Genomic DNA, 14,869 nt, shown 5'->3' with positions numbered 1-14,869 from the left:
GCTCACATCCCCTCTGCTCCTGGCTCCCCTGTCAGCGCGTGCTGGAGAGAGCAAGCCAGGTCACCCTGAACACACACTGCCCTCCCCGCCGCAGCCGCCTCGGATTAAGGGACCGTGCGGATTTAGTCTCCACTCCTGCTCCAATAAAGGGTCCTCGGTGCCTCGGCACGGGCGGCGTGCAGACGGAGCAAACTGGGTCAGCGCAAAGGGACTCAGTGGCAGTGCTGCACCCCCGAGCCCGCTGGGTGCCCTGCTCCAGCCAGAGCTGCCTCCGGCTCCCTGCACCGCAGCAAGGGATGTGATTAGGGTGGGCGGCAGATGGGGAATTTGCCTGAACTCCCACTGCCTCCCACTGCCCTGCCTGTCCCTGCATGGGCAGGGGGGCTCTGTGCCCTGGCACGGCGGCCCCCAGTGCCCACTGTGCCGCTCGCCAGGGCTGCACCGGCTGCCCTCCTGGGAGATGAGGGCTCAACATGAACGCGGGGAGCAAACCTAAAGGCACTCACCTGCCCAATGGGATTAATCCCAGCATGTGCATGTACCAGGTAAGCAGGACGCGGCGGGTCTTTTCCCCAGGGCACTGCATGGGGGCATTCCACGGGCCTGTCCCATCCTTTTTCTCCTTCTCTGTGAGCCCTTTTGCCCTGGAGCTTACTGCAACATGACAGACCCCATTGGGACAGGATTCAACCTGGATTGCTTGAAGAAACCCTTTTTTGGGGGCAGGGTTGGGCACCCAGGCTCATCAAGTGGCCACCCATGAGGCTTACAGCCCTTCTCTGGTGTCACCGAAGAGCCAAGCTCTGGCTATGCAGAGGACATGCTGCCTGGGGAGGTTGGGGTGGATGATGGCGGAGGACATGGCACTTTGCATCCTTTGAGAGCACAGTGACAGCTGGATGCTGCTGTGTCGGCATGGAATCCAGAGTGCCGGCAGAGCCATCAATGGGCAGGCAGGGAATGTGTGTCTGGCGTAGACCCATGCATGGGGCAGGCAGGGGATGTGATTGTCTGGGGCAAATCCCTGCATGGGGCAGGCAGGGATGCTCCTGCCTGTAGCTCCTGTTCCCCCTTGCCTGTGTGGGGCTTGGTTGCCATGTGGCCAAGCCATGCCTCCTGCCTAATCCATGGGGGCATCCCTCAGCCCCCAAAAGGCAGAACTCCAGGACTATTTCCCAGGGAGACTAAGCTGCCTTAATGCTTCTTACATGATTTATTTATTCATGTGGGAGTGCTGAATGCGACTTAATCAGGCTGAAAGCTCTCAGCTCCAATCCCTCTGCCCTCCGTGCTTGTGCAGGAGGTATGTGACCAAGGACCAAGCCCTGACCAGGGTCCGGGTGCTCTCAGCAGCCCCCCTGGGGCCCTGGCATGGCTGCCAGCTCCCATCTGCCAGCTCGGCTCCCCCCCTGCTCCTCTGGGTGTAGGTGCCACCCAGGGATGTGACATGCAGGGCTCCAGGTGTATCCAGATGTGTTCAGTGCAGGGTCCTGCATGGGATGGCACTGCTCCCTGTCCTGTCAGGGCTTGGGGGCTTGGCAGGAGTCCCTGTCCCCAGCTGTGTCAGGGGGAGAACAGGCTCCCAAATTTCACATGGGCTACTGTACTGAGGGCTACCAATAGCCGTGGAAACCTCCTGCAGTTCTTCCTTCCAGGCCCCACTCTGCTGCACCTTTGCTGCCTCTTGGGGGTGCCTGGGGAGCTGAGAACTGGGCTTTTTGGGGTGGGCAGATCCCCTAAGAATCCCTGAGCTCCCTGGAGGTCCCCCGGGAAATGGGGAGGGTCCTGGCATCAAACATTCATCCCAAATTTCTCCTGTTTAACTTAAAAATATATCTGGAGTTAACACTTGCAAAAAGTAGTGTGAAAATAGGAATCTCAGCAGCTCCAGGTGGGGGGAAGGCACCCACTGGGTAAGACCTTTAAATTGTCTCAAGATTTTGGGGAAGGATGGAGGGATCTGGCAGCTCAGTGCTGAACCGTTGGAGCTGAGGTGTTGGATTTCTGCTTGCTCGGCTGCACAGTGCTCCTCCCTGAGCAATCCTGGGTGGAAATACACATTGTGACCACATGTTGAGAAGGGATGACACCAATTCTCCATGGATGGTCCCTGCAGAGTCACGGTGCTGTAGCTGATAGGTCCAGGATGTGCCACCGTACTGCTGAGTACCGAGGGTGGGTGATGGTCGAAGCCGTGGGTTTACCCGACAGGATTTAATCTTTGTAATCCCATGCTGCACACTGCTGGGGTTGTGTTTATCCCCTCGACTGTAACTTAGGGCTTTCTCTTAATTCTGCACCACTCCTGGGAGAGCAAGGAGAAACCAGGGTGATGGGTCTGCCAACTCCCAGCACGGACAGACAGATGGATGGGGCTCCATCCCTCTCGTGCTGAGTCAGCAGTACTGATTTCCCGGCGTGGGCATCCTTCCCACATCACCCTCCATTGCACGCCTGGCCCATCAGGAGCAATCACTCCAATTAGGGGCTTTAAAATCTCATTAATCCTGCAGCTGGAGCCAGTTTGTTCCCAATGCTTGGGTGCATTGGAGCAGCGGCCATGCTCCTGCCACAAATGGGGGAATTTTGTTCGCTTTGGTGCAGTCTCGCTGCATCCTTGTCTGTGCTGCGGATGGCACAGGGAAAGGCAGAAGATGGTTCTGGGCTGAGGACTTCTGCATTTCAGTTTTTTCATGCTATGAGTCTTCTCCCCCTGTCCTTCCTAAACCTCTCCTTGCTTTCCCAGCCATCTCCGTGTAGCTGGTTTCTGGCCTCCCTCCAGCTCTTCCCTGTGACTTCCCCATTGATGCAGCCACGGGGGAAGACCCTGAACCCCAAACATGCCTGGTTCTGACTGAATATCTGAACCCTGAGCCACAATGCCCTGTTCCAATACCTTGCATGGTGCTCTGGGTCTCCCTCCCTGCTCCAACGGTGAAAATAGCATCTGTCCACCCTGCTCCCTTCTGCCTCAGGGCTTGGGGCTGAGCCCAGCCAGTCACACTTTGGGTGGTTTGGTTTTAACACAAATTAGCCACTTCCCAGGCTGCTGGGCTTCCCGCAGGGCTCCCAAGGACTCCCAGGGCTGTGTGTTATCATCCGTCCTTTGATTGAAGATCAGGCACCTCCCCTTCACTTTCTAATCCGTTTATAGGTGTCCCTGCTTAGTTTGAAAGCTTATCGGAGCTGGAGACAGGCACCTCTGCATCTCCTGGAAGACTCCTGGCTGTGGCCAGGGCAGAGGAAAAATCATCTGGATCCTCTTTTTTGCCACTTTGCTGGGACTTAGGGCAATGGCATAGCTGTGGATGGGGGTGAAAGCTGCACTCCACGGTGTGACACTGCAGCCAGAGGCTGGGGACAGCTTGTCCTCATGGTCCCCAAACTCGTCTGGTGCTTGTCAGTGGCCCAGAAGCAAGGTGGCAGTGTTAGGGCAGACATCTGGCACAGCCGGGGCTGATGGAGATAGCTACAGGTGGGTGCTGGAGTAATTTATTCCTATTTTTTTATTCCCAAGGCATCAAAATCAGGCTTGCAAGTGCCCCCAGCTCTGTGTACCCAGCTAACCCTTAATGCTGTCCTGTCTCCCTGCAGGGGCGTTGCTATTTTTGGCGGTAAATGCTTCTTTTTGCAGCCTTCCCCAAGGAAGGACAGTTGTCATGGTCTCTTTTATTTGCCATGGGATGCTCCAGGCCTGGCAGCCTTGCAGGGGCACACAGCACAGGATCTGGCCAGCCATTCCTGGTGGGGTGGAGGGCTTGGAGAGGAGTACCCTGATGGGATAGGGTTGGGCAGGAGCTTTGTGCTGTGCCCGGGAGTGGAGCTGCCACCACCACGCTTTGACCTGCTGACCCATGGATTGCATTGGGCTGGCTGGGGTGGGGGCTGCCTGTCTCTCTCCAGCAGATTTTCCCTCTCTTTTAATCTCCTTGCCTTTTGGGATGAAAGCCTGATTGCAGGCGCAATCTGTACAGCTTGGCCAGCCCGGGCTGGATGTGCAGGCAATGTGGGCTGAGGAGGGCTGAGCACTGGTGATCACTGTCCCCAATGTGGCATCCTTCTTCCCTTGCTGCCTCTGATGCCTTGTCCCATCTGTTCCACGCTACACATAGCCCTGTTCACCTCAGTGGAGAGAGCATCCACGTCTGCAGCCCCAGTTTCCCCTGTCAGCCATGGGGCAGAGCAAGAGGTTTCCACCCTTTGCAGATCTGGGGCTTTTGATCCACAGGGTCCCTGCCCCGGTGCTGGGAGATTGTCCACAGCCAATATGTCACCTGCCATTATAGCCTGGGCTGCTGAAAGACATTCCTGGGGCCATCATGGCTGCGAGATTGTTTTTGCTGAGCTCCTTAAGCCTTGCTGCCTGTCTTTTGGCGTATTGAGAGACTCCGGGGGAGTGACGTGTTCCTAAATCTGAAGCAGCCAGCGGTGCATGGGTACCTAATCTGGCACCTCTCGCTGCCGCTCTCGCACACTTTCTGCTCACCGGCATTCCCAGCACCAATATAGTCCACGGGGATGCTCGCAAGCTGCTTGCTGTTGCACACAGCGCTTGCATAACCCAGTGGTGCGCACGCACATGCATGTGCCGCTGGGCTGTGCCAAGCCGTAATCCCCACTGGCTGGGAGAGCACAGCTCTGGGAAAGGCTTGGCTGGCACAGCAGTCTCCTGGGGGAACTGGCTCTGCAGTGGGGTCGCTGAGCTTTGGGGGCTGTGGGATAGTCCAAGAGCAAGCGTGGGATAGTGCCTGGGCACAGCAGAGGCTGGTGACAGAGGTTTGGGGTGCTGTGACTGATTTGGGGGACAAGTGATGGGGACAGGGATGACCCCAGGGTTGGAGTGGTCCCTGGGGAAGTGATGGGGCAGGACTGGGCCTGGAAAGGAGCCAGGGCACTCAGGCCCTGAGGCGATGCTGGAGCAAGGATGTCAGGTGGCAGCAGCCCTGAGGCATGGTGATGGGCAGAAAAGCAGCTATTTATAGGGTTGATGACTGACTTCAGCCACTGCAGTTGTTCTTTCCCTTCCTCCACATTGCAGCATGCTTGGGTCCTGTCCCGCTGTGGCGTCTCAGCATCACCAGTGACGCCACTGTCCCCACCAACCCCAGGCTAAAAACCACACCAGTGCGAGCAGTTTGAGCTGGGAAGGGAGAGGGAAAATCTAGCTGAGACAAACAGAGATTAAAAAGCTCTTGATTTCTTGGAGGGACGTCAGCTGTCGCAAGAGGTTTCACTTTGAGCTGAGCAGAGCATTTGATTCAACCTAAGCCTCAACATTTTGCTTCAGTTTGAAGGGTTTTTATTTGTTTAACTTGGGAATTAAAGTGAAAGAAAATTTCATGCTGTAAAACAGCTCTCAGCCCCCAGTTGAAATTTGGTTTGTTAATGCTCAACCAAATCCTTCTCAGCTTCTTCTGAAACCCTTTTCCTTTTTAAGTTCTTCTCAACAACGCTGTGAAACTGGTGTAAATTCACGAAGCATTTCCACATTTGCATTTTTCACCCCCAAAAATCCCAGCTACAAAATGTCACTTAGTCCTGACACCACTTGGTGACTGAAAGAGCAACTGGGAGCAATGGGAGACTGTTCCTGGGGTAACCCAGGTGCTTGGGTTTCATTTTTTAAGGGAAAATGGACTCTCCTGCATCCTAGGAACTTAAAGCAAGTTTCTTTCCCCCTCTGACACAGTCACAAGTGTGATATTGCTCTGTTCCTGAGGAGCCCATCATATCCCAAAGGATGTGCTGGCTTTGCAGCTCTGCTTTGGCATTACTCTGCGCATGGCTCTTCCTCGCTGGCTGTCACCTCCCTGGAGGGACCGGTGACTGGAACAAGGACTGGTGGCACCTGCCACGTCTCCTGCTCTTCCCCATCTCTCTCAGCTGGGATTTGGGGCTTGGGGTGTCCCATAAGAAGCTCGATGGGGCCCCACATGCTGGACTGGGGCAGATCTTGCTCTTTCCTTTGGAATGAGATTTTGGATGATGCCAGGTCCTGAGGCTGTGGCAGAGGCTGGCTGAGGGGCAGGGGACTCATCCTGGCCAGCTGTGGCTTTGCAGTGAGTTTTAGCCTGATGGGATGCTCCAAGGTGGGTGCTTTGCTGTGTTGCATCAAGGGGACAGTGGGGATGGGAGCATGCTGGTGGCCTTGACTGGTATGCTTTAAATGCCATCGAGCACCTCTGGAGCTGTAGAGGGGTTTCTTGTGTCACTGGACATCAGACCAAATGGATAAATATTGGGATGCTGCATTCTTCTTTGTCCAAAGCACTTAGGGAAGCCAGGAATAGATCACCTCCCAGCCTGGCTATGCTTCTCCACCGATTTCTCAGTGTTCCCCTTGGTGTCGCCATCTCTCACTGGTTGGATTCAGATGGGAAATGCTCTGTGCTGGAGGTCCCGACAGTGGGGCTGGAATGCTGGCTCTGTCTCCATCCCGCTCTCCCTGCTCACGGCCGTGCCCTGATTTCTGCAGGAGTTTGCAACGCTGACACGGGAGCTCAGTGCATGCCGGGAGCAGCTCCTGGAGAGGGAAGAGGAGATCTCAGAGCTGAAAGCTGAGCGCAATAACACCCGGGTAAGCATATAAAACCTGCTGTCTGGATTTTAGTCCTCAGAAATGTGGGACACTGCAGGCTGCTGGGCCAATATCGGCACTGACAGCCCCCAGGGTGGTGAGAGCCTCACACTTGCCCTCTTGCAGCTCTTGCTGGAGCACCTGGAGTGCCTGGTGTCAAGGCATGAGCGGTCCCTGAGGATGACCGTGGTCAAGCGTCAGGCCCAGTCGCCGTCCGGGGTTTCCAGTGAGGTCGAGGTGCTCAAGGCGCTCAAGTCACTCTTTGAGCATCACAAGGCACTAGATGAAAAGGTGAGACAGGCTGCTGGGACCTCTCCCGGCTCGCTCCATGAGCATCCCCTGCTCAGAGCTGACCTTCTCCGAACCCTCCTCCTCCCTCCCGCTGGATGCCATTTTTTTTTGTTAAGCTGGGTGGTGACATGGGGTCCCTCAGGAGGAAGGTCTTGGAAATCCTGCAAGCTGCAGCACCCTTATTTTAGGAGCTGGTGGGGCTGCCGAGTGGATGCTGTGGGTTTGAGGCTGTTGGGGACGGGGAACTTGCTTCCCTGGGTCACTCACATGGCAGTGGTGAGCACTGGCATTTGGTACCCTGGTTCAGTCTTTGCGTTACGACTCTTGTTGTTCCTCCTGATTCATTTGCCTCAAGTATCTCCTTCCTCTGCTAAAAGATGTCTTCAAGCCATCCTGGCCATAGGTCTCCAAGAGAAAACTTGGCCCAGGCTGTTCCTCTCCAACATGCTTTTGGTTTCCCAGGTGATGGGCTGTAGCATCCCTGAGCCTGTGCCCTGCATGTGAATCCACCTAAGCCTGGCTGTCAGCCAGACAAAAGGGGCTGGGAGCTTGCCTAGATCCTGGGCACCCTCATCATGGATTAATAATGGCCCTTCCCATTGTTTTACATGACTGCAGGTCAGGGAACGCTTGCGAGCAGCCTTAGAGCGAGTGGCAACCTTGGAGGAGCAGCTCGTGGATGCCCATCGGCAGGTAAGAGGTATTTGGGCAGCCTACCCTGGGCCTTTGCTGGGGTGCCCGGTGGGCTCGGACTGCTCCGTGATACATTTGTGAATTCATGTTGAATTTGCTGAAATACCACCTTCAAATTATCATGCAGACCAGAGAAATGGCATTTGGGCATTTTAAATGTAAGGCTTTTGTTCTAAAATAGCTATTTAGATGAAGCATTGTCTGTATTTAAGGAAACTGTGTAAATATTCTGAAAACTTTTGTCTCGCAGGCAAGGTTTCCTCTGTCGTTTTGCTGTTTGGTGTTCATTTCACTGACAGAAGCAACCTGAACTTGAATCATTTCAGGGGGGTTGAGTGACTTGGGATTTTCCCTGCCTCGGCAGAGACCCAAACCTTGCTGATCCAAGCACCTCATCTTGCATCCCCCATCTCCTTCCTTGCTGGGGCCCTGGCATAGGGACTTTGCTGTCCCCAGCATCTAGCCCTTTTCATCTTGGAGAGATATTAACCCTGTTTTCCTTCCTGAAGTTTGTGCCCAGCCACTACTGCCAAAAGTAAAGATCCATCCTTATAGCCTCTGCCTGGCCAAATTTTGCTCCTCTTTCCAGTTCCCAGGATGTGTCTTGTGGTCATTCCCCAGGCTCAGCGGGGAGGCAGTGCCTGGCCTTCGGTTACCTTGCAGGAGGGACTTTTCCCCATCCTCCCCCAGCAGAACAGGGTGCGATGTCGGTGGATATCCCCTGCTCCTGCTGGCTATGTCTGCACCAGGTTTGGAGTCTGGCTGGCTGCAAACTAGTGAAATGAGTTGGGAGGCAGTCCTGGGATGCAGGGCTCAGGTCCCCGAGGGCTCACCAGGAAAACCATACTGCTGGGCTCAGGCTCTTTGCGTGCTGTAGCAAGCACTGCTCTGTCCATGCAGGATGGATAGGCTTCATCCTCCATCAGTGCTGAGCCTTGACAGTATCTCTGCATGCCCTCTCTTCTTCACCCTATCCCTCCAGTTCCTCCCCAGCCATAGGCACTAGCTGAATATGACAGTGGAGGAAGCCAGCAGGAAGCTGGTTGCAGACCTGGGTGCACCAGGGCTGGCCTCACCCATGGCCAGACCAGCTGGTCTCATCTGCTTTCTCTCATTAAGCCCTGTTGTCATGCAGGTGACGGCTCTGCAGCAAGGCACTACACGGGAGACCCCAGCAGGTGAGCGGGATGAGAGGGAGACCAAGGAGTCAGCACAGAAGCTTCCCTGGAAGGTGAGCGCCCCAGAAATCCCTACTCTGACCATGCTTACTGAGGCCATTGTTTCTCCAACTCCTTTGTTGCTGGCTCCAGGGTGCTGAAAACTTTTTTCCCTCTCCCCTGGGGTACAACCCCCTGGGAAATGTCCTTCCTGGTGGATACAGGCTATTTCTGAGTGGAGGGGAATTTGTGCTTCTGCTTGGATGCTTCTAGGGACTCTGCTTCTCAGAGATGCTCTGGGAAGCCCTCAGGTATCCCTATTCCATCGTACCTGTGAGAAGCCACATACCTGGCTAGCGGAGACTGTTGACAGGGGGTCCCAGAGCCCCATGTCTCCACTCCCCACCACCTCACTGGGTCCCTGCAGGGCCATGTTCTCCCGTTGCATAGCTGCAGGCAATGCCAGCCCATGTTTTGGGGCAGCCTGGCATCCGCCTCCCTCTCTGCTGCCTTGCAGCGGCTCTCCAATGGCTCCGTCCACCCGGATGATGAGGCAGGGCGGGTGGTGGAGCTGCAGGAACTCCTGGAGAAGCAGAATTTCGAAGTGGTCCAGGCCAAGGAGCGCATCTCTGCTTTGGCTGCCAGTGTCGCCGAGCTGGAAGAGGATCTGGGCACCGCCAGGAAGGATCTGATCAAATCGGAGGAGATGAGCAGCAAGTACCAGAGGGACCTCAGAGAGGTTAGACACTGCCCTCTCACACTGCCAAGCCAGTTGCAGTTGCAGAGACATTCACAGCAGCTTCCACATGCTCTGGGCTGGGAAGGGATTGTAACTCCTGTTGTATGCAGGGTGAAGGCCTGTGTTCCCTGAAAGAGGCCACTGCCTTTGGGAGATTGTCCCCAAGTCCATCTGCAGGACTTCTCTGAGGTTATAAGCAGACACCGAGATACCCAGGTGTGCTGCAGACCTGGGGCAGTGAGCTGTGTCCATGCTAGAAGGCTTCTCTGTGATTGCTTGACTCTCCCTTTATCACTCTCCCACTCTGCTGTCCCTCATCCCTGTGTGAAGCAGGGTTTTCATTGCATGCTTGGACTTGGGGGTTGCAGGAGCTGGGTGGCCCAGTTATTCCCAAATTGGTGGTCACAGATCAGGATGTGACAGCCCCATCACTTCCCCAGGCACTGGCTCAGAAAGAGGACATGGAGGAGAGGATCACCACGCTGGAGAAACGCTACCTGGCAGCCCAGCGAGAAGCCACCTCCATCCATGACCTCAATGACAAGCTGGAAAGCGAGCTGGCCAACAAGGAGTCCCTGCACCGCCAGGTACTGAACCTGGACCCAAAGACTCCCCACCACCCCGGGGACTTGGGAGGGAGAAGTGGGTGCTGAGGATGGGAAAAGCAGGCAAGCCTTGGTGCCGGCCACCCATCCTGCCCTGTCTTGCAGTGTGAGGAGAAAGCCAGGCACCTGCAGGAGCTGCTGGAGCTGGCAGAGCAGAAGCTGCAGCAGACGATGCGGAAGGCAGAGACGCTGCCCGAGGTGGAAGCGGAGCTGGCCCAGCGCATTGCTGCACTCACCAAGGCAAGTGTGTGGGGTGATTGGGCACCAGAGCCAGAAGGGAGTGCGGGAACCAGAGGAAGAGGCAGGACTGGCAACTCCCCTGCAGTGATGGAGTCCCTGGCAGGCCCAAGGCACCCTGCTCTCATTCCTAACCTCTGAGCTTTGCTGTCCTCTGCCTTCCCCATGGCTGCAGGGACAATGCACCGTTTTTAAAGTTCTCAATGTGTCCTGCATGCGTGGCGTTTGTTCCTTTCCCTCGGCTCCTTTCTCCAAGGCAGAGATGGCCCTGTCGGTGTGGACAGCCTTCAGCTTGTGCTGGGACCACTCTGGGATGAGGAGGAAGAGGAAAGACCCAGGCTGGATCTGGGAGGGTGCAGGCCTGGAGGGAGGTGTGGATATGGCCAGCCCTGCCCTTCCCGGGTGTTGGAATGGGTGCCTAGTTGTTCACAGAGCACCTCCATCTCCCATCACCTTGCTAGCAGGGCTGTTTTATGCTCACAGCACACAGTGAACCATGGCAGGGATGCAGGCAGTGGGAGAGACCGCCACATCCCAGGGAAGGATGCGGATGGAAGGATGGAGGGAGGGATGCAGGAGGGCCTGCATGGTTTTGGGGAGCGTCATCCGAGAGGGCTGCTCTGCTTTTCCCAGGCAGAAGAGAGGCACGGGAGCATTGAGGAGCACCTCCGGCAGCTGGAGAGTCAGCTAGAGGAGAAGAACCAGGAGCTAGCCAGGGTAAGCGCTGCTCAGCCTGGACGGGGGAGCCCTTGTGGGTCCTGATCTGGCCTTGGCTCCCCCGTGCCTTGCTGGCTAGGTACCTGTGCACACCATAAAGGGCTGGTTTGCTGGCATCTCTGAAGCAGGATGGGGAGAGGAGCCTGGTTAATCCTTTCCCATCCAGGATCTCTTAAACTAGAGCCACACAGGAGCTCATGACACTCTCTGCTGTGATTTCCACCTCTCCCAGGCATCCAAGTCTTGCTGTTAGCATGCCACATCCACTCCTCTCCCAGCATCACCCCCTGGCACAAGCTGGGACCCCCAAATGCAGGTTGGAGGGGAAGGCTCCAGCAGCTCTTCCCCCAAGCCTGGATCAGCAGCAGGGCAAGACCAATGGGCGCTGGAAGCAAAGGGTGCTCCCCCTCAAAAAGACAGGGAGGCCGAGCTGATGTGTCATGGGCTGCACAATCCCTGCTGTGCTCCTTAAGCCAGTGGCAGGACTGTCCATGCAGAAGGTTGTGATGCCCATTTCATGGATTGCCCAGGTGGCATTACAGCATGTGCCCCTGGGGAAGTCCATGGTTGTTTTGGCCTAGGGCAGAGATTTGGAGAGACCTTTGCAAATCCAGACCATCAGCACCCATTGGGGTCTGGAATGTGCCGCCAGTGTGGCTGTCCCTGGCAGATGCATAGGTCAAACTTTCTTGAGGGTCAGGCAGGCAGGATCTCTTTGGATCCTGTCCTCTCTCCAGTTCATTCCTGGCTGGGAAATGGCAGAGACCAGCAGAGCCCCAGCAGACTGTCCAGTCTGTGCTGGAAGGGGTGGATTTGTCCCATGGACCAGCTCTGACATGCCAGCAGGCACAGGATGGCAGGAGGGCACCGAGTCGCTCATGGCAGGAGGAGCAGATCCACTGGATCTGACATGGCCGGTTGCTGTTTGCCGTTGCAGGCCCGCCAGCGGGAGAAGATGAACGAGGAGCACAACAAGCGGCTCTCGGACACTGTGGACCGTCTGCTGAGCGAGTCCAATGAGAGGCTGCAGCTGCACCTCAAGGAGAGGATGGCAGCTTTGGAGGAGAAGGTAGTGGCTGTGGGGCAGGGGGTCGTCTGGGGGGCTGGTGAGGGGTTGAGTGGTCTGCAGCCCCTCCAGCACAGAGCCTCAGCCAGCCACAGCACAGGGGTTTGGAAGTACCTGTGCAGGGATGGAGAAATGATCACATGCAGGATGCCAGCTGGGCACTGGGACTGGTGGGAGAGCAGGGAAGTGTGCTCTGCATCGCACACTTGCCTCCAGCTGGCCCTTGCCCAGTAAGACCCACTTCCCACTGCCTTTCACCTCTGACAGCAGCAGGATCCATCCTGCTCTGTTCCCTCGCTTCCCTGTGTCTCTTCTGGCACAGCCTTGACTGCAGCCTGCACCTGGCTGTCAGAGCAAAACCCTACTGCATTTTTCAGGAGAAAATGCAGCATTCATTCTCTCTGACCTGCCCATCCCCTCCACATGCTGCCTTGAAACCTTCCTGTCCCTCAAGCCTGGACCAATCTGCCTTCTCCAAGCCAGAGCAGAGTCCATGAACAGCCTCCCAGCTCCCACCCCACTCCTCCTGGGGAGCTGGGCTTTCCTTTGAGGAGCCAGCTGGAGTTGCTGCTGCGCCAGCATGAATGTAATTAGCTGGGAGAGCAGGTGGCTCAGAGCAAGGATTAACCTCACAACGCCAGTGGGAGGTCAGCCCTTGGTAATTCACCTCTATTTGGGTTCCTGCGGGGACCGGACTCCCCATAGCAAGTCAGAACACGGAGGGGTTGCATCCCTCAGCTGATGCCTCCAGGACTGGGTCTATCTCCCTGCTGCTTTGCACCTCCTGTCCCCATCCAGATCTGGCTGTGCCAGCGTGTCCACTCATTCAGCATGTAGGTCTGAGTGGCTCTAGATAAAGAGCAGGACCCAACATATGGGGCTGAGTCCAAATTCCCACCCCAGCAAGCAACAGGGACCAGAGCGGTGGCACCTTGCAAAGGAGCATTGTCTGCTTCCCAGCCTGCTGCCGTCACTGGCTTACCCAGAGAATTTCTCCAGGTCTTCCGCAGGCAAAAGTGACCCTGTTTGGCTGCCAGCACCTCCCAAAAAAGAACGCTAGGTCAGGCAGTTGCAAATGCATCTTTCTTTCCCCCTGCCTATTCCCTAGCTTAGATGTAGGGGACATTTTTGCCCTTGATCCAGGTGCTCAAGGAGTTGATCTCCTCTCAGACACATTTCCCAATCTTTAAGCCCTGCCCATCAAATCTCTAATCACCACTTGCCCTCCATAGCCATGCCCTGGTGCTGGTGTGGGGCAGGAGCTGGGCTATGGCAGCCCTGCTTAAGGAGCAGGAGGTTTGCAGAGAAGACCAGCTTATGGGCAGCTAGGTGAGGAATAGATCAGGAAGCCATTGCCATCCCTCCTGCCAGGTGTCTGTCACACCATCCACACAGTGATTCCACACTGGCCATCCCCAGGAGGCCACACGGCCGTTTTCTAAATGGTCTCTCTTTTTCTTTCCTGTTTTTGTTCCCCTTTCTTTTGTTTCATTTTTCAAAGAACACATTGTTACAAGAGCTGGAAAATACCCAAAAGCAGATAGAGGAACACCAGCACGACAAGGTAAATGCCGCTGCAGGGAGCCTGCCCTAGTGACTGCGCTTCCTCGCTCCTAATCCCCGGCTAGTGGCAGTGGCGCCTCCTAAAATACCCTAGTTTCGGAGGAGCTGGGATCCCAAAGCGCCCAGCAGCAGGAGGCCACAAACTAACCCACGCAGTGGCTGGATGGAAGCTACCACCCACCTCCCCGGAGACCCCCGGTTCAGTTCCCTAACAGGCACGTTCAGTCCCATCTCCATATTTCTATCACACTCATCCATCCCTGATCCCCCCCCGAGGACAGCAGCGAGGCCAGGGTGGCTTCGCCCACATGTCTAGAGGAGGGTTTACCCCAGTGCTCTTTGGTGCAGCCTGGCTGCGAGGGACAGTGCTGCACAGGCAGCCACGTCCCCTTTGCCCCAAGGCTTTCTCGACCCCCTCACTCAAACTGGGGGGAAGATTGCTCCATACCCAGCTTGCAGAAGGCCCCGTAGGTCTTCACACCTCCCCTGCCCTCAGATAAAGCATCTAAGTAGGGTCTGCAACACAAGTCCATGTTGGCTTGTGCTGGGAAGCATGAGGATTGCAGCTTTTTGAAGCAATGGGAGCTTTGGGGATGTGCCCCATGTCTCATGCATGGTTGGGGGCACTGGGGGCGTTGCTTTCCCCCTTACCCAGGGCCTTGCTCTCCCAGATGCTCCCTGCACGCGGTGAGGATGTGTGGGCACTGCTTGTGCTCTGTGGCCATGGCTGTTCAGCTTGGCAGAGCTCAGAGACTTGCATGACGCTGCCTGCATGTTACCCACCCTGGTTCAGCCTGTTTGCCCGCAGGACTGGATCCTGCTGTGCCTGAAGGCTCCCATCTCCCCTGCCTTCCTGCCTGCCTGCAGCGTCCCCCTCGCATCTCCCACAGGACAGCACGGCCACTTAGTGCAGGCGCAGGTTCCCGATGAGGATGGGACTGGCAGCAGGAAGGACAGGGCGAGCATCAAATTTGGCTAGCAGGTCCCTCGCTGCCAGCCCTTTGCCAAGGCAAATGTGCATGTGTGGTCTGGAGCAAAACCAGAGCATCCTAGTGGGACCAATTTTCCTTTGTCTCTCAAAGCAGCATCACTTTGAGCACGTGTCTGTCTGTCTGTCTGGCCTGTGATCACTCCCTCCCTCCCTTCGCAGCATAGCCCCAGCATCATCATTCACTGTTGCCTGCATGAGCTGTTTCTTTACTGATGTATCAAAGGTGCTTTGAA

The 14,869-nt window shown here is 56.1% G+C and overlaps 1 protein-coding gene across 6 annotated transcripts in view; it reads left to right on the top strand.

Annotated features, from left to right (window-relative positions):
* PPFIA4 (PTPRF interacting protein alpha 4) overlaps positions 1–14,869 on the top strand; it is a 60,551-nt gene that overhangs the window by 29,611 nt on the left and 16,071 nt on the right. For 3 of the 6 annotated variants that reach the window (XM_069771948.1, XM_069771947.1, XM_069771945.1), the window contains exons 3-12: positions 6,476–6,577; positions 6,704–6,868; positions 7,487–7,561; positions 8,697–8,792; positions 9,236–9,457; positions 9,898–10,044; positions 10,168–10,306; positions 10,937–11,016; positions 11,954–12,085; positions 13,584–13,646. In XM_069771948.1, coding sequence (XP_069628049.1) covers positions 6,476–6,577; positions 6,704–6,868; positions 7,487–7,561; positions 8,697–8,792; positions 9,236–9,457; positions 9,898–10,044; positions 10,168–10,306; positions 10,937–11,016; positions 11,954–12,085; positions 13,584–13,646 — 1,221 coding nt within the window. Of the gene's footprint in view, positions 1–157; positions 546–6,475; positions 6,578–6,703; positions 6,869–7,486; positions 7,562–8,696; positions 8,793–9,235; positions 9,458–9,897; positions 10,045–10,167; positions 10,307–10,936; positions 11,017–11,953; positions 12,086–13,583; positions 13,647–14,869 lie in introns of those variants that run through there. The other 3 variants (XM_069771950.1, XM_069771949.1, XM_069771951.1) reach the window with 2 other exon arrangements.

This window comes from Haliaeetus albicilla, chromosome 26 (genome assembly GCF_947461875.1).
Source record: "Haliaeetus albicilla chromosome 26, bHalAlb1.1, whole genome shotgun sequence".
In the NCBI taxonomy this organism is placed as follows: Eukaryota; Metazoa; Chordata; class Aves; order Accipitriformes; family Accipitridae; genus Haliaeetus; species Haliaeetus albicilla.
The sequence above is the reverse complement of the archived record's forward strand: the minus strand, read 5'-3'. Positions and strand labels throughout refer to the sequence as shown.